General features: G+C 48.0%; 1 protein-coding gene across 1 annotated transcript in view; it reads right to left on the reverse strand.

Annotated features, from left to right (window-relative positions):
- Nucleotides 1-10,619: 10,619 nt before the first annotated feature.
- The window catches only part of LOC135911323 (ADAMTS-like protein 5), a 114,542-nt gene continuing 98,926 nt past the window's right edge, over nt 10,620-26,235 (reverse strand). The window contains exons 9-14 of the mRNA XM_065443550.2: nt 25,743-25,829; nt 25,402-25,604; nt 24,489-24,777; nt 22,420-22,458; nt 18,372-18,434; nt 10,620-12,161 (exon numbers count right to left, since the gene is read on the reverse strand). Coding sequence (XP_065299622.2) covers nt 11,839-12,161; nt 18,372-18,434; nt 22,420-22,458; nt 24,489-24,777; nt 25,402-25,604; nt 25,743-25,829 — 1,004 coding nt within the window. The 3' untranslated portion in view covers nt 10,620-11,838. The remainder of the gene's footprint in view (nt 12,162-18,371; nt 18,435-22,419; nt 22,459-24,488; nt 24,778-25,401; nt 25,605-25,742; nt 25,830-26,235) is intronic.

Genomic DNA, 26,235 nt, shown 5'->3' on the forward strand with positions numbered 1-26,235 from the left:
TGAAAAACAAAAATAAAAGAGCCCGGAGTCAGCTGGGCACGTGGTAATGGAATGCTAAGATATTCACCCAGTCAGACCTGCAGGGAGTGTTCACGTTCTACAAGCGTTGGGAGTCAAAGAAGGCGCAAGGAATAACTAGTCAGCAGTCGAGATAAGTAGGAGATGATTAGAGTATTCGTGGAAATAAAGCAGGAAAGAGATCTATAGAACCGGGGTCATTGCAAGCGTAGGTAATGACACAGTATAGTGAGGGGGGTTTTAAACATGAAATTTAAGAACAATATCAAATAGGCAAAATGCTATATAACGATAGATAGATGTCTTCTTAGCGACACCAATTTCTTAAAGAGCCAAAAATGTTCGTAAGCATGTTAGACTCCTGTAACACGTGAAGGCGAGAGCCTGCTGCCCACGTGGTAATGCAATAAGTTATGCGATCGGAGTGGTCAGACTTGCAAGGCCTAACGAGCCGCAGTTTGAAGTAAACGTATGTAGCTGTAGGTCGTCATCCTCAATGACACACGAAGTGCCTAATGAACTGCATAAGGGTTCTTTTGTTCTTCCTTTCGTTCCGTATTTCTTGCAATGGTTCTTTCTTTCTTTCGTTTTTTCTTCATTCACATTCAGCCATTGCATCTTTGCTTGCTTACGGGGGTATGAGCCATTCCTGATGATGATATCATTTGCTTCACTAGACTAGACGCCGCTTTTTTCTAGTATAAGCCATTGCAACGAGCCACTTACGGCTTTCGCCTTAAAATTTTCTGGGGCAGAAACCATAATCATAACTCTTAGTCTAAATTATTCTATGAAGCGGCCATTACTTCTACGATACATTAAAATGCTTAACTGCATAATTACCATGATGACGCTAATTATTTCCTAATTACATTATGTCACGTATTTTATTTATGAATTCTTGCTAGTGAGCATGCAGGGCATATAGACTTAGAATGAATTTTGGGGATGGCACCGATTTCAAGATATGCGCCGTCAAACTTGCAGTAAAATGCACTGTTGTTCCACTTGCTTTGTAAAGAAAAGAAGAAGAAGAAGAAGTTTGGTTCGGCACAGTCGCACTGCTGTCTCGCTCCCTAGTGTTTTTGAATTTTTTCGACGTTTTGTCAAATAGATTTGTTGAAGACGTCGGACGACTCGCCAAGGTACCTTCCCTACCGGAGGCCGGGGGGGCCTTCGCCTCCCGTCGCTTCGATAGGAGCCTGCAGAAGAGCCCGATCTGGTAGCGGCGAGAGCCCCGTCATGACTACGCCTGACCTGACACCGGGGCAGCGGCCACCGACTGACCCCGAGAGCAACCGTGACTGTAAGCGATACAAGGCTACAGAAACAGACGACGAGTCTACGCTTATTGACGATTGTGACATAGCTGACATCACAGATCTGGACGATGAAGGCTTCAGGCTTGTGCGCCACCGCAAGAAGAGGACCGTCGGAATCCCAGTGATTGTTACGCCTGCCACAGAAGGAGCCGACCTGAAAAAAGTAAATCCCATTGTTCTGTCTACGGATATTGAAAAAATTCTTGGCGCATCGCCAGTTAGGAGCATATTTACTGCTCAAGGAGCCCTGCTTCTAGATGTACAGACAGAAGAGCATGTGAATTCCCTTCTCAGCTGCAAGTCGATCTCAGGGACTGCAATCTCAGCACGAGTGCCCAATTCGTACCTGCAAAACACGTGCATTATTAGAGGAGTACCGAAGTGGTACACTGACGAGGAACTGTTGCTATACCTTAAACCTCAAGGAGTTTACCATGCCAGGAGAGTCATGCGACGCGTCCAAATTTCCGAAACCGATTGGGAGTCCAGGCGAACCAGCTCCGTGGTTCTTACGTTCGCTCCAAATACAGACCGTCCAGAGAAGATCAACTTGGGCTTCACAAGACACGAGACCATTGACTACGTTGAGACACCACCTCGGTGCTTCAAGCGTCAGCGCTATGGACATGTGGCCAAGTACTGCCGTGGTGAGCAGCGGTGTAAGAGATGTGGAGGACCGCACGATTTCAAAACATGCGCGTGCAGAGAGAACGTTCTATGTGCAAACTGTAGTGGTGGTCATCCAGCTAATTATAGCAAGTGTCCTACGCGGGCAGCAGCAATAAAGCGTAAGAAAACGTTTATCTTGGGGCCAACAGGGAACGATGAGAAAAATACGACGAAGAAAACGACAGAAAGACACAGAGAGTCAGACGCAATGAAATGGAGCTCAAAGAGTGAAACTGATTTTCCAAGCCTGAAGCCTTCTCCAGGAATCCAGGACACAGTGGTGCCATCGCGCAGCGGACCGGCTAAAACAGTCAAATCAATGAACACAGGCCCCGTAGAAGAGAAGACTGCTGAACAACCGGAACAGCGAAGTGATGTGTCTGTACTGCAGCGACCCCAATCGCGTTGCGATGAAAACACACCACAGGAGAACTGTCAGCAGGTGCTACATGCTCTCTTCAAGGCCTTGCGATCACACATAGAGAAGATGCCGGCTAGCTCGATGAAGGAAATGCTCGAAGTAGTCCTCGCTCTCGAGTCAGTGATTCTCAGCTCTACCTCTTCTTAAAGCACCTGGCAATATGGATGCGGTCAGGACACAATGTTCACCATCTCGTCCACAGGTGCCACTTATTATGCAATGGAACTGTGCGGGTCTTGCGTGCCATTTACCTGAACTGTCGCTTTTCTTACGCAACATGCCTGTGCCAATATTGGCCCTGTCCGAGGCTGGTCTTCCAAGTTCCAGAACAATTGCTGGTTATGTCGCACATGGAAACCACAGTATTCCAACATTTCCGAACGGAAGCGCCATGCTATATGTGAGACGTGAAATACCACATTACGTTCTACCAGTTCAAGACCTTTGCAGCAGTGCTTTGGAAGTCACTGCTGTACAAGTGCGGCTGGGAAATCGAAGCCTCAGCGTGGCCTCTGTGTATGTGAGCTCTCGCCTGAAGGTCTCGATGGGAGAAATTATCAGAGACCTCTGCAGCCGCTGCCCAGCTCCTAGGATTATATGTGGCGACTTCAACGCGCACCATACTCTCTGGGGCGACAAGGCGACTGATGCACGTGGAAAGCAAATTGTTAGCGCTTTAAACACCGAGGGACTCTGCGTGGCAAATGACAAACAGCCAACGTTTTTTCGACCACCGGCCTCTTACAGTGTCATTGACTTGACGTTACACTCAACGGACATCCTCGCATCGTCAACGACTAGTAAAGATAGAATGGGCAGTGATCATTTTCCTGTCTTCGTTAACATTGCTGGATATCGAACCAACGGCCGAAGATCCTGTCCTGTGACGCATTGGGATACATACAGGGACGGCCTAAGCGAATCATCTGGAAACCTGTTCGCGGACATGCTACGTAGCAAGAGATTGGCTACCGCTGAGCTGAAGCTACCCGACCACTTCCCCGCTCCCGATCTAAAGCTCAAAAATCTATGCGCTGCCCGTAGAAGAGCGGAACGGAGGCTGATGAGGACGAAAGGCAACCCATCAATGAAGACTATATATAACAGGATTAACGCAGTAATTCGACGTTATACAAGGAAACTAAGAAGAGATCAATGGGCATCATTTTGTGCAAGCCTATCGGTCTTCACGCCAGTTCCACGGATATGGTGGGTCGTTAATAACCTTGCTGGAAACTTTCGACCAAACAAGCCATTTGAAGCCCTAGCATTGAAGTTAGGCAAGACACTCGCTTGCCTTGCGAATGACTTCGCTGAAATATACTCTTCCGGAAGGTCAGCTGGCACAACCAACCCGCCACCGCCGCTATCGTCGTCTATAATGGATGCTCCTTTCACACTCAGAGAGCTGGAACTAGCTATGAGCAGCCTCCGACGTCGCTGTGCGGTGGGACCTGACCTCATCAGTAATCAGATGCTGACTAACCTACCGGTTGAGAGACGGCGTGATTTGCTGGCATTTTTTAACCAAGTCTAGGCCAGTGGGGCTATCCCACATTTATGGAAGGTAGCATGGGTGGTACCGGTTCTGAAGCCTGGAAAGAATCCTGCAGCTCTGGACTCATACAGACCGGTATCACTGACCTCGTGTGCAGCGAAGCTAATGGAGAAGATGGCGTGCACAAGACTCACTTGGTATGTCGAGCAGGGTCGAAAACTACCATCGTGCATGACTGGGTTTCGGCAGCGTCTAAGTTCTCAAGACAATGTGCTGGACCTTCTAAGCCACATAGAACATTACGGTGCGGATGGCCTGTCGACACTTGCTGTTTTCATGGATGTTTCTAAGGCTTACGACTACGTGTCTCAAAGAGCCATCATCAGCCAGTTGCAAGTTATAGGCGTCACGAGTCATCTCTTGCACTTCATACATACGTTCCTCAATGATCGTCGCATCAGAGTTCGTCTTGGCGACACTTTGAGCGATGAAATACGTATATTTCGCGGTGTGCCACAGGGGAGTGTTTTATCTCCCTTATTATTTAACACTGCCATGAGTAGCCTCCCAAGTGTACTAAACCATCGAACACCAGTGAAGATATCTATATATGCTGATGATATCTGCATTTGGGTCTCCGGCTACCAGCATCGCCGCCTTGCACGAATAGCCCAGGGAGCAGTAAAAGCCATTCAGGGCCACTTGGCAACGATTGGATTATCACTATCAGCAGAAAAATCATCATTCGTACTATTTCCTGGAGTGAAAAGAAAATCTACACGTTTGACGCTGAATTTGGACGGATACCAGATTCGACAAGTCACCAACGTCCGATTTCTGGGCGTTACCTTAGACCACAGGCTACTCTGGCGCCGCGGTGTTGACCACGTTGTGGCGTCATCGTCACCCAGGCTACATGTGCTCAAGCGAGTCGCTGGCATACGCTGGGGCAACCACCCGACGTCCATGCTACGGCTACATACAGCGTTGGTTACAAGTCGAATCCTGTATCAGCTACCTCTGATGTCACCCTCAGACAGCCAATACGAGCGCTTAGAAGCCATCCACAGAAAAGGTATCCGACTTTGCCTTGGAGTCCCTCAGCCAGCGTCAAACAAGAAAGTGCTCTACGAAGCTGAGTCACGCCCTCTACGACTTCAGGCTTCCCAGGCTCTGATGATCCAGCTCCTACGATTGAGTGAGTCTACGCCCGGTAGAGCGCTCTTACGACGTATAGGTAACAGGCCGCGCTCACATTTTTATGCAGCATTGAACACGCTTCGCGTATTAGGATTGCGCTGCTCGAGACAGAGGGAAAGGATAGACCCACCCTGGACATTCGAGGACATCATATGCAACTTAAGTGTACCACGATTGCAATCAAAGAGCTGCATTCCATCTGCAGAAGCCAAGTCATTAGTCCTGGAACACCTGAACACGATTTACCCGAGTCACCTACAAGTATACACAGATGGCTCTGTCAAGGCAGACGAAGACCGCTGTGCAGCTGCATTCTATATTCCCTCTCTAAGATATACGTGGTCTGGCCGTCTGGACTGTATAGCCTCGTCGACAGTTGTGGAAGGCGCAGCAATAGCTTCTGCTCTGCGCAAATTAAAGACTTTGCCTCCGCAGAATGTGGTTGTCCTTACGGACTCAAAGGCCGCATTACAACAAATATACCGTGGTTTGCCATCCCTCAAGTTCCCACGCAAATCACTAGCCATCGTGAAAGAGCTCAACAGCAAAGGCTTCACAGTAAAGTTTCAATGGATTCCTTCCCACATTGGTATCTCAGGAAACGAAAAAGCTGATGCGCTTGCATACGCAGCGCTCTATCATCCTCCCAAAATCAAGGCCCCAAAGAGTAATCAAGTGCAAAAATTTGACATTCGAAATCACTTTGCGTCGCTTTGGGTTCCACCGCATATGCCCTGCGTAACCAAGCGATTGCACCGAGAGGAAGCCACACTTCTATATCGAATAAGGACAGGATCTGCAAATACACCGGCCTGGTTATTTAAAACGGGGCGAATCAATTCTCCGAACTGTTCGGCATGCAACGAGACAGGAGACATTGCGCACTTTTTGTGGTCCTGCCAGCAATTCCAAGATGAAAGAGACACTCTCCTGAAGAATCTGCAAAGCAAGAACCTTCCGCATGCGCGCCTGCAACACCTTATATTTCCCGCGGGATCAGTTATAGCCCGAAAAGAAACTTCACGTCTCCTCATCGAGTTCTTAAGAAAGACTGGTTTGATGGACACATGGTGAAACCCTTCAGCGGTATTGTACGAGACGCTCGGGCGGAGCAATTGCCGGCCTTGTTCGCCAGGCTAAACCCGCCTGTCGCTACAATTCACCACCACCACCACCACCACTTTGTAAAGAAAACTCTGTTTAACGCATTGAAGTACAAAAATAATTGGAACTCCAACGTACATCGTCTACATTTTAAAACTTATCTCAAAACCGGCGTAGTCTTCAGAATTCGTTCTAAGTTGATATGTCTTGCATAGTCACTAGCCACAATTCCTAGATCGAAATATGCACCGTAATTAATTGAAAAGTTATTTAGCGTACTTATGCTAATTGTTCAATTAAGGAATTTGACTTCTCGTAGAAGTAATTGCCACCTCATCGAATAAATTAGAGCAAGGGTTAGAATTGTGCTATCTGCCACAAGTGATATCGAAAAACTTGTTGCAGCTAAAGAAAAAAGAGCCCTGAGGTAAAACCTGAATGAATCAAACAGGGTAAGTGACAATTTGTCTCCCTCCCGTTTCAAAGGGGATGTCAGCAACAATCATCATCATCGTCATCGTCATCAGCATGACGCCTCATTTATGACGCGCTTTGGCGGTGCCACTACGATGTTCCTGTACATTGCTTCAGTGCTAGTAACATTAACGTCTACATTCAACGTGAGATGGGCTACGGCGTAATTTATTTTCTAAGAACGTTTTCTGGTGCCTTGACTTGCCACTTGCATAAAAAGCAAAGACTGGTTGATTTCTCTCTTAGAGCAGTTCGTTATAACATGAAAGTGAAAGGTGTATATTGAGACAAAGTGGCAGGTTCGTTGAACCAATAGAAGTGCATAAATTTGCACAGTCACTTATTATTTGCAGTTATGCTCGAAGGGCAGAGCAGTGACAGCGATAGCAAGTACGCGACGCCTGTCCTGCTGCGCAGCGTAAACAGCACCCCGGAGGCTACTAGGCGTTAAAGGCATATCCGACATGACAGTGATTGCCTGTGTGGCGAAACCGCGCTGTTAGCTGGAAGGAAGGGGCGGCGCCGGACGGTACGTTTTCGTCCGAGAGGGCAAGTGCTTCAGAGAAGCCTGTACAGGATTATGAGGAGCGGCGATGAAGCGGTTGTGCGCCGTAGAGAACTCCAAGAGAATAGAGGCGTAATAGAAAGGGAGTGGCAGTTATGAGAGAGCCAATGTGCTGAATGTGTCTATTTGGAGAACACCCCCTGGCACGCTTCCACCTCCGCAACCCACGCACCGCCCTGCTTCCAGCTTTGAACCTCCCGCTACCGTTCGGGTGCCCTGGAGATCCTGCGCCGCCTGCTTTAATATAACCTCAGGTACTCTCCTGGGGCCTCCGTTTGCCGGTTACATGTGCCCTCCTGGAGCAGTGCTTGTAAAAAATGCAATCTATCGTCGTGACTAAAAAGCGACCCGCGACTTATACAACACCAGTCGGAACCCTGCCCTTTAAAACACAGCGATCACCAAATGGGGCGTCCGGGCCCACTGCCTCTCCGCGCGGGCAGCCAGCGGCAGAGCGTAAATAAACTTGACTGCATTGCGCAATGCCGGCATGCCTTGGGGACAAACGCATACAACACGCGCTAAGAAACCTCCTCCGTAGTGCCTAAGCAGAGTCACATCTTCTAGGAGCAAAGGCCCCCAGATTTTCTCTCTCGCACCCGCTCTTAATCGCACCTGCTACGCTTCCCTTCTCTTGGTATCCAGTCTGTAACCCTTAATCACCATCGGTTATCTTCCCTCCTCATTACATGGCCTGCCCATGCCCATTTTTTTTCTTGATTTCAATTAAGATATCATTAGCTCGCGTTTGTTCCCTCACCCAATCTGCCCTCTTCTTTCAGTATTTTTGCTTACGTCTCGTCTACACCCTGATTCCGTAATGACTGCATGACTGCTTAGGTTTCGACTGAATCAAACGATTTCTCGTAATCAATGAAACCTATATATAACGGTTGGTTATATTCCGCCTATTTCTTTATCACCTGATTGATAGTGTGAATATGGTCTACCTTTGAGTGGCCTTTAGGATATCCTGCCAGGTTCTTTGGTTGACAGAAGTCAAAGGTGTTCCTGATTCTATTTGTGGTTACCTTACTAAATATTTTGTAGCAACGGACATTAAGCTGTACGGTCTATAATTTTTCAAGTCTTTGGCGTCCCCTTTCTTATGGATTAAGATTGTGTTAGCGTAGGTACACCCCGCTGTGCCTACTAGCCATTGTAAAGACGCTACCGGGGCCGATCTCGAAGATAGTGCAATGCCAGGCCAACCTCCGGCGGAAATGAAGCACACCCCATATGTTAGCCGATCCCGAAGATAGTGCAATGCTGGGCCGACCCGCGGCGGCAGTGAAGCGGGCGTGAAGCACTCCCCGTGCGTGGGCCGATCTCGAAGACAGTGCAATGCCGTGCCAACCCGCGGCGAGAGAAAAGCAGGCGTGAAGAACTCCCCATACGTGAGCCGATCCCGAAGATAGTGCAATGCCGGGCCAACCCGCGGAAGAAGTGAAGCAGGTGGGAACCACTCCTCACACGTGAGCCGATCCCAAAGATAATGCAATGCCGGACTGACCCGTGGTAGAGACACAGTTCGCCATTAAGGGGCCCACATAAACAGCTTCGGTGGTCGTCCTTATTGACAGAGTGGAAGGACATTCAGTTTTTTTATTGTTTGCGATAGATAGCACAATTCTAGTCAGTGACCTTGTCTACTTGAAGACACACATATTGCACATAACGCACATCTTATTGGACATATTTCCATTTTCAAATTCTAGCCGGGGAGTTCGCAAGGCGGATCCACTGGGGAATAATTCTCTGGATGACGTCAGTATTGAAATATTCATTCCCGAACTTTGCGAAAGAATGCCTTGGCGTTCCAGATACTTTCGTGCTTCGATGCTTAAAACGAAGTTTTGTTAAGAAAGTAAGCGGAAGGGCAATGTACTTCTGTTGCAAGTTTGACGCCGGATATCTCATAAATGGCCTCATCCACACGATTGTTTTTATGTATATAATATGCCTTGCAGTCTCAACCGCTAGAATTAGTAATTTTCAATATGTGCCATAAGGTAAACAGTTAAAAACTTAATGCTTTTTGTTAATTATTAGATTATGCATTTTATTTTTGTGCAACTAATCTCCGTCTCTTCGAGTAGACCAGCTGGTGGATTAGAATTTTGCTCTCTGCTACAGGCAATATTTTTTTAATTGGAAGTGTTAACTGGAACGCCTTGAATACGGGGTGCCTCAACTATCATGCACCAGTATTTAAAGATATACAAATTCGACGTAGCTGAGCAGCACCAAGGTAACGTTTGCCGTCGCTTGGAGACACTCAGATAACATTTAGAATTCGCCTAATTACATAATGAATCATAAATAATTAACCAACTTGTCAAATATTGTAGTTAAGTGAAAACTGTCAATGAGAAAATTGTAGAGCAACATGAAAGACTTGATACAGCTTTAAGTTGCTTTTCCTTTGTGGTTTTTTCGCAATTTCCTTTGTGGTAAACTCACTTTTGGACTTGGGTGCAAGAGCAGGGGACATATCCCCCATCCGGCGCCGAATGTTTTGCTTTATAGCATGTCAGCATCAGCTACAGGGCTCACCGTCGTATTAACATTGATGGTTCATCTGCGATTGGTGCGCGAATTCTGCCTGCGGGTGTTACCTCCTCTGCCACTTTCAGTCACCGCACTTCAGCTACAGCCACCGAACTAGCTGCACTGCGGGCAGCTTTCAATTACATCATAGACAGGACACCCTAGTTTTGGGCCATCTTCACAGACACAAGAGTGACCTACTGTCCCTGAAATCACCACGCACGCAGGAAAAACTGATGGGCATGACAGGCCTACGCAAAAATTGCCGGTCTCTTAAGTATCCTTAGGCGTTTGAATGTGAAAGCATGACTTGTGTAATCGGTTATGTCTATGTGACGTCATGCGTGACGTCCTACCTTCGTAGCGCTACAACTTGCCATGTAGAGACGATGAGACGCAGTGGGCCACAAAATAAGTTGCACCATGCAGACTGTCCGCCTCCCACTTCGTATTAAGGGAGCTCTGTGCTTTGAATAAGTGTCTAAAATATACGAACTGCGCTCGTGACGTGATAAATTGAACAAAATACTTAGAAAGAAGCAGTTTTGTTATAGCCAAGGTTCTCTGTACATTTAAAATCCGCCGGAGTTGTTGAATTGGATGCAAGCACGCACCCATAAACAGTGCAAGTTGGGCTAAAAAAAAGGTTATGAAATTCTGCGTCTTTTGTCGGCCACGGTGACGTCACTGTCAAGCGCTAACGTTAGGACCTAAAGCAAAGATACTGCTGTAAGCGGCTAAATCTATCGGATTGCGTGTGCAGTGGAACTGCTGTAAAATACAGACAAACAACAATGGTTTTTCTTTCTTTTTTTCTTGGAAAACGAAGGCGTAGTTTTCGCACAAACGTGTGTACGTTTTTGTACAAGGAGCGGCGAACAACAAACACCGTGACGCATACAATTTTCAATAATAGAGACATAGAAGAATAGAAAGGTATCAAAACATTCCACAAAGTGGGTGACTTGTATAAGGTTAAGTAAGGAGATCAATAAATAAAGGGACAAGTGTCTAAGGTATACTACTGGTGTTCACATTCGATTTGCAGGTACTAAAAAAAAGACTGCAAAGGTTCATGACAAAACAGTTGCGCAGATAAATCTTGAGAACATCAAGAACAATGCAAGGTACAACACAGTAATTCACCACAAAAAATGGAATCATAGCAACAGCACGTTCGTCATGTAAATGCTTGGTTTGAGTGCGAAACGAGTTAACATTGTATACTTTAGTGAACATCAGCGCGACAAAAATATGTCTTTGGTGTAGTAACATTGATATGAAGACAAAGAAACCCTGCTATAGGATTTCTATCAATACTGAACACCATCCCCGAGGAAGGCAGATGACTCGATAACAGGTGGCTCGAGGGTACAACACTGTCGACAAAAATGTTTACAATAAACGATATAATTTAAACAATGAATAGGCCTTACTGCTCAAAACGAAACTCGCCACGAATATGCGAAGAAGTTCATTTTTATCGCTGGCGCTTTCGTTAACGATTGTCTGCCAGAAGAAATATGACAAAACCTTTTTAGTTGTAGGTGAACACCTGAAAACATGGCAGAGCGAGAGTAAACCGGTGAAAGAATGCACAGTGCGATATCGCTCGTCTCGTGTCGATGTTTGAATGTCGATGCTGAGTTAGCGAACAGGAATGGTTCCTCTTTAGGTGTCTTGTCACGCACAGAATGCTGGTCAGTAACGTTCAAGTTAGTCACCCCATACCCTTAATGGAAGCCAACACTACTACTCTGTACGGCAGCTTTGGGAATTCAGTATATCTCATCAACGGTTCACCGCGTTCAATTTACCGTGTCAATGGCCCGCAGGCACACAGTCTCTGTGCTTCCAGTCTGTACAAGCAGCTAGCCTGGACAAATCATCCCACATGTTGTTCACCCGGAGTCACTCTTTGCTCGCGGCTGCTTCTCACTAACCATCGTCGCATTCTGCTTCGCGGCACATTCACGTCCAGTGCATAGCGCTGCGTACAGGAGGGATGAGTCAAAGTTCACGTGGTCAAGTTGCACTTCCGACCCTGGAGCTTGCGCAGTCTCGAGAGCTGACGATGCCGGCGTTCGGTGAAGCGGCGCACAAACGACTTGGAGTCGACGACCAGCTTGGACTCCTTGTTGGCCAAGTTCCGCTGCTCGCGCGCCATGACCACGTACTCTCGTCCCACGCGCAGCCTGGGGCACGCGCAGCGGCGGTCACGCGCCCACAGGTACTCGCGCTGCTGCAGGTTTACCAGGTTGCGGTAGGACTCGGCCACGGCTACGTCGTAGCGCACAGAGCCTTCCACGAAATCCGCCGACAACACGGTGGCTTGAATCACTGCGCAGAAGCACCGATGTCGTTAAAAGCACGCACCGGAAGAAATTATACTTCCAACATACAGGGAGCTTAAAGAGGAACGCAGGACAGACATTAACTACACTGCGCAGCTGGCAATCCTCCACCTGGGAAGGGGAATGATCAAGCAAAAAAGAAAAGGGAACAGTTATCACAAAGTACATGTCCAAGGCAACAGCGATCGAACAACGAATGTCGCTGGACTTGATGCTTCAATATGGGCGTGGCATCTCCTGTTTGACCACTGCTAATTTCTTTAATCCTCCACCTTTCTGTGTAACTATTATTTGAATGCCTTAGAGAAGGCACGACCTTTTTTATAGCAGGGCACTTATCTGAGTTACCTTCAGGTATCGCAGAAGCACTCATGCGGCATTCTATACAAACGAGAGGCGAGGTCGCGCGGCCACGAGGCGAGCTTCGATAATATGTGTTCATTGTAAATTTGAGTCAAGCTAAATAGATTTGGTCCAAGACTGAACCAGTGCAGAAACTTTCCATCAACTCATCGACAGCGCCTTCGCGCAAGCCTTTGGGAGCGGAAGAAGCAATTTATTAGCGCAACTTTTAACGTTGCCAGCCGTATCGCTTGTGTCACGACAGGGAAGTTCAAAACTTGTGTCTATAACACTCCTCTGCTCGTGTCTCAGCGATGCTACGTCGACCCCACAACAGAGAGATCAGCGAGAGGCTGAGATTGCAGCAGTGCCTTGTACTCAGCGATTCAAACGCTATGGAATCAGACTTCCTTCAAAACAAAACAAAGGAGGGCGTGGGGAGGGGGGGGGGGGTTAGAGGCGGTCAAATGTTACAATGTGTCACAAAAGCCGCAACTTTCATCGTCTACCACAATACATCAGCTCGTTTTGCTCATCGGCACGAATTCGCCTGTTGCGTGCATGAACCTGCTTACATCACAATTTGATATTAATGGTTGCGCTTTATCCCGCACTGTGAGGAATTGATGGAAATCAGCCTCGCTGGCACACTCTTATAAATAACAATATACATAGAAGTTTATTAACACAGCCGATGGCGTCTAAAAAAACTGATAGTTTCACCAAAAGGATGAACCATTACGACCATAGCAGAGTTTAGCGTAGCGCTTAAGCTCCGGGGGCGGCAGGTTGGTGCGATGCAGCACGCAAGAAGGCCCTTGCTGGTGTTGTGCCATTACCACAAGCCCGGATCCCGAATCTGCAAGATGCAGAATCTATCCTGCGAGCGCCATAATTCTCCCTTCACCAGTCAAGAGGCTGCGCCTTCGTGCGAGAGAAGCCTCGGCGAAGCAGCGTGTTCAAACGTGTTCGCGTGTGCCCGACAGCCCGGCGCCGCACCTCCCTTGCCTGGAGGTCACCGCGCGCGCGAACTTTGAACCGGGTGGCCAGCGCGGTCGCTGGTTGGACCCCTCGGACGACCGTCGTGTGCTGACTTTGTATTGGGCCGTTTGAGTGACAATGGGCCTCGGGGATTATAAAAGCAGCAACACGACGCTCGAAAACAGGATCCGCTGACCCCACCTGGAGAGAGGGTCGCTCCCGACTGGGGTGAGATGTGTCACGCGTTTTCGCCGGACGCCGTCGTGCGAGAACAGTCGCGTTTGTGTGAGCTCTCGGCCCCAGTGCCGATCCGTTCATGTCCTGTATGATAACCTGTATATAATGTATAAAGTCCCTTTTGTTATTCTCATCGACGCCAGGCTCGGAGTCTTCGCTACCAACGCTCTGTCACGAAACGGGTGACGAGCGCTACGGGACCACAAAGCCGTTATCGTGGTGCAGCGGTGCAAGTTCGTAACACTGGATGGCAGCTACGGGATTGACCGGCATCAGCTACCTCGGCGCGGTGAGTGCCTGAAGTTTACCTCAAACACCAGACTTTCTCTGACACAGGTTATAGTAGCTTAGGGAAGGATTTGGTGTTGCATTGTGATAACCTTGTGTGTTTCAAGCCTAGTAAGAGTGTTTTGAAAACCAGGGGATGCTGAGGGGGTAAACAGGGCAGTGTGATATACTTGCATATGTCTTACTAGTAGTGTTATAGTAGCGTACGGCAGGTATATTCAAAAAGGGTAAACAGCAGGAGGACAGTGTGAACGATGGAGAAGTACAAGGTGAAGGAACTTCTCGAAATTTGTGAGGAGTTGGGCATTGAGTTGGGCTCAACCAAAAGAAAGAATGCGATCCTTGAGGTCATGAGGACCGGGGACGTAACGGCTGAGGAAGCCGCTGAGGCCTGGGCGGATATCAATGAACGTCGGGAAAGGGAGGAGAAGGAACGTTGCGAGCAGGAAAGGAGAGAACAGCAACGTCGCGAGGAGGAAAAGGAACTTCGCGAGGAGGAAAGGGAGGAAAGGAGAGAGAGGGAGCGACGTGAGCACGAGCTTAAAATGAAAGAGTTGGAGATCCGAAATAACTCGCCGGCGCCTAGTCTCACTTCTAACGTTCCAAGAATACGCGATCAACTTCCACCCTTTGTCGTCGGAGAGGATATGGCCAAATACCTCGTGAAATTTGAGCACGTGTGTGAACGGAATAGCATTGAGCGATCCCTTTGGGCACAGAATCTGTTAGCGTTGCTTCCTGGGGAGGCATCAGACGTAATAACTTGCTTATCGAAGGAGGCGTTTGAGAGCTACAGTGATGTGAAGGAAGCGCTACTGCGGAAGTACAAATTGTCGCCCGAAGCTTTCCGGCAGAGGTTCCGGTATGCAAAAAAGGGTAAGGAGTCGAATGTTGACTTCGCCTTTCGTCTAAAAGCCGACCTGGTGGAATGGCTGAAGGGCGAAGAGGTTTACGACGACCGCGACAAAATTGTCGAATGCATCGCGTTGGAGCAGTTCTACCGTTGCATTGATGAGGATGTCCGGCTCTGGCTGCAAGATAGGCTAAAGGAGGTTAAGCTAAACAAGGCAGCAGAGTTAGCGGAAGAGTATTACACCCGCCGCAGCTTGCACAGCAAGGCAGTGCGCATAGAAAAAGCAGATAGAAGAGATGGGTTTTACGGGAAGCCCGACGAACGGAAGGAAATCACGCGTCGCGAGTTTCAGGACGACGAGTCCCTTCCCAAAGAAACTGTAAGGGATGGACAGAATGCATCTCAGAATGATGACGATGGTCCGAAACAGCGAAACGAAATGACGCGTTCTTTTGAAAAACGGAGACCGTTAACCTGCTACAATTGCAAAAAGCAAGGGCACATCGCTGCAAGCTGCCCAGAGAGAATTGCTTTTGCAACGATACGGGAAACTCACAAGAACATACGTCTATTGGAGCCCTATGTGCAGGAAATTAAGGTAAACGGCAAGAAGTGCCGAGCACTGCGGGACTCTGCAGCAACTATGGACGTTGTTCACCCGTCTTTCGTCTCCTCGAGTGATTTTACGGGAGAGTGCGTTAGGATACGGCAAGTGGCCGAGAAGGAGAGTGTCTGTTTACCGATCGCAACGGTTAGCATTGAAGGAGAATTTGGGAAACTTAACACCGAAGCCGCTGTGTCAGCCGCCCTCCCGGAGCAATTTTCCTACCTCTTCTCAAATAGCTCGGAGCAGCTGCTGAGGGATCACGGCAAATCATTCTTTGCCGACGTGGCGTACATGGCCCCCACGCGATCCAAAGCGCGCCCGCTGTCGAGGGAACTTGACTTAGCGTCGGGAAGCGAAAGGCGGTGCGGCACACGGACCGATCACGGTAACTTGAGTGGCGAGCAGTCACGGGAGAGGCAGAGCTCGGAGGCTGGCCTAGACGAGCGGGTCCTGGAAGTGAGTGGGAGTGACGCGTGCAGTGCTAGCCGCGATATAGACTCGACGCCGCAATTAGGCGACGCGGGCTCCGCACTCGCTCCGGTTTCCGCCAGCCGGCAGGAGCAGGCTGCAGTTGAAAGAAAAAGTCTGATTCGCGAGCAACAGGAAGATTGTTCATTAGCCGATCTGAGGAAGAGCGTCAAACGGGGAGTGGAAAAAAAGGGGGTTTCATTTGGCAAGGAACCTGGCTTATTGTACCGCCGCTACACGGATAAGCAGGGTCGCAAATATAAGCAGCTTCAGATTCCGCGAAAATATCGCCGGGAAAAATGAATGACCTCATTTGCTTCCTCAGTAGTATGTTTTCGGTCCAAAGCGATTTCAAGGGGACCATTCTATTTGTCATTATTATTGCTGATTATTAATTGTTTCTATTTTGTTATGTTGATGATTTGAAAACTGATTGTTTAAGCCTTGTGTGCTAGATCGTACACCTGCCTCCTGTTGCAGCGGGAGAAAAAAAAAGGGGAAAACAATTTAGTTAGGTTGATTTGAATTATGGCCTTGTCTGGTGTTTGACGGGAGACAGAGGGCACTTGTTCGTGTTGGGTGTTGCCTTTTGCCGGTCGGTTTTGCAAGCTGCAGAACGACCAAGCGGGACCAGTGGCGAGAAGCAAGGTCTTAGGAACGACCCGAGCGGAGCTGGTCAAGGTGCCTTGGCGACGACGTGGTGAGCAGAGCTCCTGTCCTGGCGAGTCGGACCTGGGCACGTGAGGATTACCTGGCGTCCCGACACTGGACGTGAACTGGGACGAGCCTGACGAACGTGCGCGCCTGGCATCCGAGCCACGTGGAGGCAGCTCGTCCTCCCGGCGCCTTATCTGAGGGCGGGGATGCTGTTGTGCCATTACCACAAGCCCGGATCCCGAATCTGCAAGATGCAGAATCTATCCTGCGAGCGCCATAATTCTCCCTTCACCAGTCAAGAGGCTGCGCCTTCGTGCGAGAGAAGCCTCGGCGAAGCAGCGTGTTCAAACGTGTTCGCGTGTGCCCGACAGCCCGGCGCCGCACCTCCCTTGCCTGGAGGTCACCGCGCGCGCGAACTTTGAACCGGGTGGCCAGCGCGGTCGCTGGTTGGACCCCTCGGACGACCGTCGTGTGCTGACTTTGTATTGGGCCGTTTGAGTGACAATGGGCCTCGGGGATTATAAAAGCAGCAACACGACGCTCGAAAACAGGATCCGCTGACCCCACCTGGAGAGAGGGTCGCTCCCGACTGGGGTGAGATGTGTCACGCGTTTTCGCCGGACGCCGTCGTGCGAGAACAGTCGCGTTTGTGTGAGCTCTCGGCCCCAGTGCCGATCCGTTCATGTCCTGTATGATAACCTGTATATAATGTATAAAGTCCCTTTTGTTATTCTCATCGACGCCAGGCTCGGAGTCTTCGCTACCAACGCTCTGTCACGAAACGGGTGACGAGCGCTACGGGACCACAAAGCCGTTATCGTGGTGCAGCGGTGCAAGTTCGTAACACTGGGCAGAAGGAACAGCGCCCTGGCACCTGCCAGGTGTCCCACAATGCTCACGGGATGAGCGCCGCCAGCGGTGCTACCAGCGTCGCACCTCGGTGGTGGATGAAGCGAGACCGACGGGTGGCCATTTAAATATTAGATAACGTTAGCTTGACGCTTGCTGCTGAGGCCGGAGCATACACGCATGAGCTGAGCTAGGACGCTAGTGTACGTCTATTGCGCGCCGGCCGCTCATAACGCTCATGCCAGAAGTGAAAGGAATTGTGCACTTGCCCGGCCGCTGAGGCTATTTTGCATAGCGTTGACGGTGCGTGCGCTTTGCTTCATCATCATTGCAGTAAAAATGCAATCCGCGTCCCTGAACCCTTTACGCGCAAGCTGCTCAAGCTCCGGAGAGCTCGAGTAACAGCCGCGGCCCCAACGGTGGGAATGCGCCTCGAGCGTCCGTAAATATGCAGTCGTAATAAAATGCCAAAACCATCAGCAACCGTGCCATTCTTTAACGTAATACTGCTAACATCTGCGTGTGCGAGGTCTGTTCTTGATGCGCCTGGCGTAAGGAAGTTTGAATCTAGGATACCGCGCGATCGTGGGCACTTCAGATGTTAGCTCAAATGTTTTCGCAACTTATCACACGTACCGTAGCATGACAACATCAAATTACAAAAAAAAAAGAAAAAAGAAATGATTTGTTGAGGATTGCAGCAAAGCAGTGCACTGAGGAATGTCACGTAATTGTTTGAGCACCTCTACGTTGGCAAACGAAAAATATGACAAAATAGATTTGATTGACATGCAAGCATGAAATGAAAGCAGTCGCTATGCCACGTCATAATTCAACAGTTATCTTTCGAAAGCAATAACGAAGACAAAGAAACGTCCCCAATAGTATCGTGTGTTGGAGAGACCCAGACTTACCAACATCACTCTTGCAAAAGTGGTGCAATTGGTTTCTTGGTCGATGGCACACCGGACACTTCCCTGCAATAAAAACGAACAAGCGTTGTACTTGGTATCACCTAGAAATATAGTATTATTGCGAACAGCAGTTATAGTGTCGAAAATGGTTTGACCATGTTCGTTCCATCATTGCAGTCTGGTTCAGCGACAGCGTGGCACTATAATTAATTATGGAGATACAACTCACATGCCGGAATTTATGTGGATCGAAGCTTTAGCGAAGTGGTTAATTAAATGGTTAAAATGTTTATGCACTGCATAAGACAACATTTTCCTCATGCAATATTTATGCATTACACCGTTCACAAGATTTGCCGAAATGCAAACACCAAATAAGGCGGATGCACGGTGTGAGGCGTCTACACGAGGACTACGGCAATCTGATGCTTGTAGGAAGCATAGTGATGACAGGTGTATGTACAGGGAATTACGACACATCTAGTTAAGGATTCTGTGTCGGTTGTTTTACAGTCGCACATACTAATTTTTGAATCGATATTAATATAGGCACATACCCAGAAACATATCCTATGGCTCAAGAAGTTAAAGGGGCCCTGAACCACTTTTTATCGAAGTGGAGAAAGGCATTTGAAATGAGAATAGGTGATTTTATAAATACTTCGTCGCAAAAAGTACTTCGTTGCATTCAGCAGAAGCCGAGTTATTGGCAATCAAATATGGCTTCCGCTATGCTCCCGTTCCTTCTTCGCTGCCTTGCACTGTGAAGGCTATGGCGCAGTGGGGCGTGCCCACAACGCTCCGCCTTCTAAATGCCACCGTGGCGCACTGTTCAAATGTAATTTTGGATGTTAACGTGTAGACGCCACGACTTCCGCCTTTGGTACCTACGACGCGCCTAGCATAAGCCAAACGCGGATGCCCTCAGCGAGCCGCAGTGCGCTTAACCAGCGGACTCGTGGCGGCACCCCGCGGCGGCCGCGGCATCCACGCCATGTAGCCGACCGCAGCTTAATTTATGGGGTTTTACGTGCCAAAACCACTTTCTGATTATGAGGCACGCCGTAGTGGAGGACTCCGGAAATTTCGACCACCTGGGGTTCTTTAACGTGCACCTAAATCTAAGTACACGGGTGTTTTCGCATTTCGCCCCCATCGAAATGCGGCCGCCGTGGCCGGGATTCGATCCCGCGGTCTCGTGCTCAGCAGCCTAACACCACCGACCGCAGCTTGGTGTCAGCTATCGGCCAATAGCAGCTGTATAAGGGAATGACGAAATAGAGCATCTAGAAGAGAGTGAGGACAGGGCCTTCTGTTGAAAAGAGCGTTTGAGAAAAAGATGACTCCGTGATCCGCTTGCGAGCTCCATGCACCGTGCATGACAGCGAAACTTGGCTGAGATGTTCGCAGCAGCGTATGCTGCCCGTAGACTTATTTCACCAACCCCGAGGGTTGGTTGAGAATCCTTTTAAAGGGCTACTCCGGCGTTTTTTTTTACCGTAGCAGAATATTGTCATTTTCTAATGGCATTGACAATCCTGCCAAGGGTAGGGTGATTCAATTTGCTTAGAAATTCATCAATAATTTTATATAACTAAACGAGATACCAAAACCGATACGGGTAGCCGATTCGTGTGACGGCACGATGAGCCGATGACGTCATATTCTGCACTACCATAATGTAAACTACTGTAACTAATGTAATAATGTAAACATGCCAAACATGCAGTACATTTGGCGCTAACGCCGAGTAAGCGAAGCTGATGATGTATCCTGACGACACGGAACTTTAAAGAGTTTCCGAACTAGACAGCGGCGGTTTAAGCCAGGATTTCAGCGGCACTGGTGGTGTAGTCTGATCCCTGATGTCACAAACACAGGGTAGCCAGCAGAAAGTCATGAGTCAGGAACGCAACTAATCTTTAAATTTCATTTTCAGGAAAACTAATTGACTTGCAGCCATATAGTTTGGCATAGATAATCAGAGTGCAAAGGATAACATATATTAAAATTTTTATTGAGATCAGTGGACATGGAAAAATCGCCGGCGTTGCTTTTAAGTAGCCCAAATAGGCGTTTAATGATGCGCTGGTAATGTGTTAACAGTAGGAGTGTCAAAACGAAAAAAGAAAGTATGAAGTGTAGGAAGCCGGTCAACTGAGTCATTTATATATATACGAACTAGAAGAAAGGGAAGTGAGGCGCCCGATCGTTAATCACAAAGGCATACTCTACATCTAATGGAATGACCGACAGTGCTGCGTGTGAGGTTTGCGGCACCGAAGAAAACATCGACCACCTGCTATGCGACTGTCCACGATATGCCCTAGAACGACAAGAACTTTCTAACGCTCTCCAAAAACTGGACAATCGGCCGCTTTCCGTGCAGGTGCTGTTGGAACACCGCCCCCATCACTCGTCCGCCCATAAAGCGGTTAAGGCTCTGCTGTGCTTCTTGAGGACGACGGGCTTGTGTGAACGTCTGTGACTATTGGTGCAATTACTATTAGACCACACGCGTCAGCGAACTCACCGATAATTTCCTTCTTTCCTTCGCTCCTCTCTCCCCGTCATCTTTTTTCCCCTTTCTCCGTCCCCAGGTGTAGGTAAGCCAACCGGAGGTTATTCTGGTTAACCTCTCTGCCTTCTGCCTTTCTCTTTCCTTTAATAATCATAACATAAGAAGCCAACAAACACAGAGACCAAGGACAACATAGGGAACTTACTTGTACTTACTAAGTGAATTAAAGAAATGATAAATAAATGGAATTGAAAGAGTATGAAAGAACAATTGACCGCAGGTGGGATATGAACCCACGTCTTCGCATTACGCGTGCGATGCTCTTAGCATTTGAGCTACCGCGGCGCCATTTTCGCATCCATTTTCTGGTGTATTCATGTTTTACTACTATAACTAACCCTGGCAATGTTACCTAGCGCCACCACTCACAAACCTAGGCGGCGGATATGGAACATCCTTTCTGCCGGAGGCGTCACGAATATACGTGATCTATTTGGGTGACTGCAACTTATGATGGCAAATTATGACACAGTGGAGGCGTTGTGGTAAAGAAAAATGTAAAGCTTCCAAGAACTTACGTGGTCACTATTTTACTAAAGAAAAAGGAGGAGAAAAATGAGGAAAAGAAAGGGATGTTGGAAAGGGATCAGCTGGTTACTCCGTGCTGGGGAATGCTGTAAAAGGAATGAATAAAGTAAAAAAAAATGCGTACGATGACGTTATCCAACGCGATACAGCTTTCAAACTCGGTCGCACAATTCACAAAACCTTAAACTAAGCAGCGCATTTAAGGCCTTGAGTGCCGTAACCGGTCTCGACCCGACAGACTCGTTCAAAAGGGAAAGAGTTCTTATGGATAAAAAAAAACAGAGGTCGACCTGAGCTAGCGCGCTCTAGCCTGCTACTCTGCGCTGGGGAATAGGGAAAGAGTGAAAGCACGGGGACGGATGTTGATAAGTGGTTAGTGCTTATGGACACTAGATGGTGGTCCTAATTGAGCCGCTCGTGTAGTTTCGTGTCATGCAGGAACTTCAACAATGCTTTCGTTGTCTGCATTGAAATGGCAGTGTCGGGCCATGGGCCGAGAATAGCGTCTTCCGACGGCGGTTGCCTACCAACGCTGGCTAGGAAATCATCCAACGTCCTTCGCTCGCTCCAGCTATGCTAGGCAATCGCACACTGTGTTCCAGAGTTTCAGGCGTCTGAAAGTGTTGGCAATAGGGGCTGTTCCACTGGACGAGGTGTGCGTAGCGGCGAGTGAAAGCAAAGCCGAGCCGATCCCTGCACAGCAATGACGCTTTGCTGCGCGTAACCTTTGTGGGTGAACAGAATTTACCGTCTGGGTCGATTATATGTAGGCGTCTGTGGACGTTGTCTGCATGGGCTCTGTATACCTTTGTAAGCTCCTGCGTGAGTGCACTTGAAGTTTCTCCGGAGTAAGAACGGATTCTGCTTAAGGTCACGTGCGAGTTTCTGACTTATCGGGAGACGTAAGTGAAATATGCAGTGTTGCGATGACACACTTACCCTTCTTTGTCTTTTCCTTGCCTGGCTTGTGCCTTGTTTCTGAAAAAAGAAAATCCGTGTGAGTTAGTTTATGCAGCATAAAAAACACGAGAGATTTGGGGAATAAGATCTGCGTAGTTAGCCAGGTTAACCGGAGTAACTACGGAGCATCCTATGTTTGCGCAACAATGAACAGCCATATTTTCAGGGAGCTGAAAAATGACGCCGTGTGATACCAAGCTGGTGCTAGCTCTATTGCTGTCAACATCACAAGAACGGCTGCTCTGTTTTACGGACTAAAGTGTGCTTTTTGATTCCGGATCTAAATGTGACTAAATGTTACTCCACTTGAGAAAATAGTCACCGCCAAGCAATTTTCGTAACGAAAACAAGCGCACCGCACGGCTTTGATGTTGCCGAGACTGCTGCGTGGTTCTTACGAAAGTAGAAAGGGCCAATTTTCGCTCGAGGACGTGAGCACTGCGCAGTGGAGGTCGGTTAAAATTGCGTGTGAAAACGAAGAGGTGAAAGGCAGAGCGGTCAACTAGATTAAGTGCCCGGTTGACTACTCTGTTCTGGAGATTGGGTAAGGGCACAAAAGATGAGAAAACAGGAAGGGATCAAAACGCATAAGTTCGCACAAACTACCATTTTTCGATCAGTCCCGTTTCTTTAAAGAAAATACACTAGCGCTTCTAAATCATATCACTAGAGGCCAACAAACAAAGACTCCAAGGCCAACACAGAGAAATTACTTGTGCCTGCTAATTGAATTAAAGAAATGACAAGTTAATGGCAACAAAAGTGGATGAAAAAACAACTTGCCGCAGGTGGGGAACGATCCAACGTCTTCGCATTATGCGTGCGATGCTCGCACGTGTAAGGGGAAGAGAATCGCACAAGAGCATCGCACGCGTAATGCGAAGACGTGGGATCGTTTCCCACTAACTGTCAGTAATGTTGTATTCGCAGTAATGTCAGTTGTATGTTGAAATAAATTTGATTTGATTTGATTATATTTATTTTGACTTAACCCTTGCCGAAGTGTCTTTCGTTCTCTCTGATGACCTTAAAGCGATGCGTCTTCGTGGAGTCTGACGTTATGAAGCAGCATCTAGAGTGGACACTATTATACAAGCATGTTCGATATTTTTACTAAATACTATCACGAAGTAAAGTTCTGCGAGCTAATAAAACCATTATTGCGCTACAGGCTTTTTGAGGAGGCTCTGGAGAAATGCTTTTTTGAAACACTGAGACCTGCTGAAAGATTACTTGTCGCTCAACATAACGTAAAAATGCTTTGTGACTGTCTTGGACACTGCTAGTGAGCAAGAAAAAATAACTAAAGAAGGATACTTTGTGGAGTGACATTTGCACAAGACAATTTGCCATCTTAACTCGGCACTTTACTGTGCGGCAATTTACTGTCAACATGCTTGAGTCTTTCTTAACCATGGGCAAATTATCAGCCGATAAAACACATTGTGCAAGCAGCCCCGGGGACGGGTTCCGGGATTTTTTTACCAAGTCGCTCTGTTGCATAAATATGTCAATTGCTTTCTTTGCTCTGTTCTCTCTCCCTGGTCCTTTCATTCCTTACGTAGTTGAGCGTGTTATAATGGAACACCATGGTCCTTTCGCTTCAATGCGGTGATGTCTTTCCCCATGGTCCTGCTTTTGCTAGTCGGATGCTCCACATGTTTTCTATGCTTCTGCAGGAGACCCACATCAATGTAAAAACAGATGCAGGAGATCTAATAAAGGACAGACACGACAGTGGGTGTCATACGGTGAAAAAAAGATACTTGAAAACGCCGAAGCGTTGCACGTGTTTTCTTAAGGGCAATGCTTCCACTACTCTGCTCGACTTCAACGCCTGTAGCTGTTACCTTTCGAACTAGGTAAAATTCTACTTAAATTTTGACATCGCGTATTCAAGCGCAGGGTTCACCACTAGCGACTTTGATTATTCTAACTACTGTAAACGAACACATTTATTAACAGAAAAAAAACGTGCGATGAGAAGAGCTGGAGATTACCAAGGTATTGCGAGTGAATAAAAACGTAAGAGGAGAAGTGGTACTTACTGCTTCCTCTGTGCCTGTTTGTCGGGATCACTGACACACCATCGGTGCTGCTAGTGATTGTGCTTGTTACTTGATCTGTGAGGAACGGAATGGCGTTGTCTTCGAGTGGTCCCGCATGGAGCCGAGCCCGCCGGAAGTGGTGTTCTGCAGTGGGTGGCGACGCATTGGCGGCGGCCTTCTGAATCAGGTAACTCGGAGGGTCGACAACACTGCTCCGCCATCTGTTGTCTTCCTTCGGAACCCAGTATTGGTAGCGAACGCTGGAATTAGCCTTCTTGACCATGTAAACCTACAATGTAGTGGGGAAGAAAAGTCTTGATGAGGTAACATTACAGAAACTTGCAGCGCAATAGGAATATTGTACCTCATTGAACAAAACATCGTGAGCCAGAAATAAGCTTATGAAATACCAGTAAACAGAAACACTTTACTAAAGAGGAACCAAAGAAACATGTGTGAATGCGCGAAGTTCAGTTGAGTTCTCGAAGATTATGCAGCAAATTTGATACTAGAGTCTGCACAACCAGGCGAAGATTTTCGGCAACCATAAGCGCATTGTCTGAGATTTAAAAACAAGCAGTTAACACATAAGTGCTCAATAAAGCGAAAGGAATAGCCATGGCAATGAATATACCATGCAAAGAAAAAGAAAGCCTATTTCTTTTGCCACAAGACAATGAAGAACAAGAATGACTAGCTGTGCCAGCGCTGTTGAAAATAAGCCATCCTTTCGCTGCGTGTTCCGCGAAGCGCTATGCAAATTACTTGTAGGAGTGAGTATGAAGAATTACAGGAGGGGCGGCGGCGAATGCAACGCGCAACGACCGGTTCGCGGAAACGCCAGGTAACGCCGAGGGAACTGCCACGCCATGCGAAACAAAGAGGCGTTCTGCGTTGTTGCACGTTTGCTTACCGCAAGCGTGACCGGTTTCATTGTGGGTCCGACAGCTGTGAGAGCTTCGCTCCCGTTCTCGGCCATCTCGTGAGTGAAGCTCGTACCTCCGGCAAGAATGGTCGAAGTACCTCCACCCAGCTTTCGCGTTTCCCAGCGAATTGTCTTATTGCTGATGCCTTTGTTTGGGACGATCGAACGGCTAGGCCAGTGGTCCCACAGGGCTGCAACACAGAGCACACCGCCAGGAGCCGACACATCGATTCAGGTGCTGTTTACGTGCTGGTGTCAACGCATACGCAAAAAAAAAAGTAAAGAGCTCTAATGAGAGCAAGGCAAGAACATGTGCTAAAACTACTTACTCAGTACATTGTGGCTGTCGTCTTCAACGCGGATGTTAGTGGCACCACGTGGAATGATAGTCACGGCCATGTACTTGTACAGTTCTCCTAAATAGGGAGTGGCATGAGAATCAAAAATGAGTTGCGATTGTTGAGCTACGGCCTACTTTGCGCATGTTACTGAGAACGAGGTTGTAGAATTGAATCCCGGCTGTGAAGTCTGTAGTGCAAGGGCGCTCGGCTTTACTTAGATGTAAACCCACCTAAAAAACAAAAAACCCACGCTATGAAAATGAATTCGAAGCCCTTTGGCTACGGAAACCTTGGTAGCACAGGCAGCAGTTTCAAGTTTTAACTTTGTTTCTCTCACAATACAGATAGGAAGAGGGTGCGGGGAAAAGAAAATAGCTATTCAATGCAGCTTCAAGGCTACCCAACCGAAGTTTTTGGTGCGGTTAGCTCGAAAAAACCGCAACAGCTAGCTTTCCTGCGTTTATTTTTGGCACGTGTGATG

This window comes from Dermacentor albipictus, chromosome 1, assembly GCF_038994185.2.
Source record: "Dermacentor albipictus isolate Rhodes 1998 colony chromosome 1, USDA_Dalb.pri_finalv2, whole genome shotgun sequence".
NCBI classification, from domain to species: Eukaryota; Metazoa; Arthropoda; class Arachnida; order Ixodida; family Ixodidae; genus Dermacentor; species Dermacentor albipictus.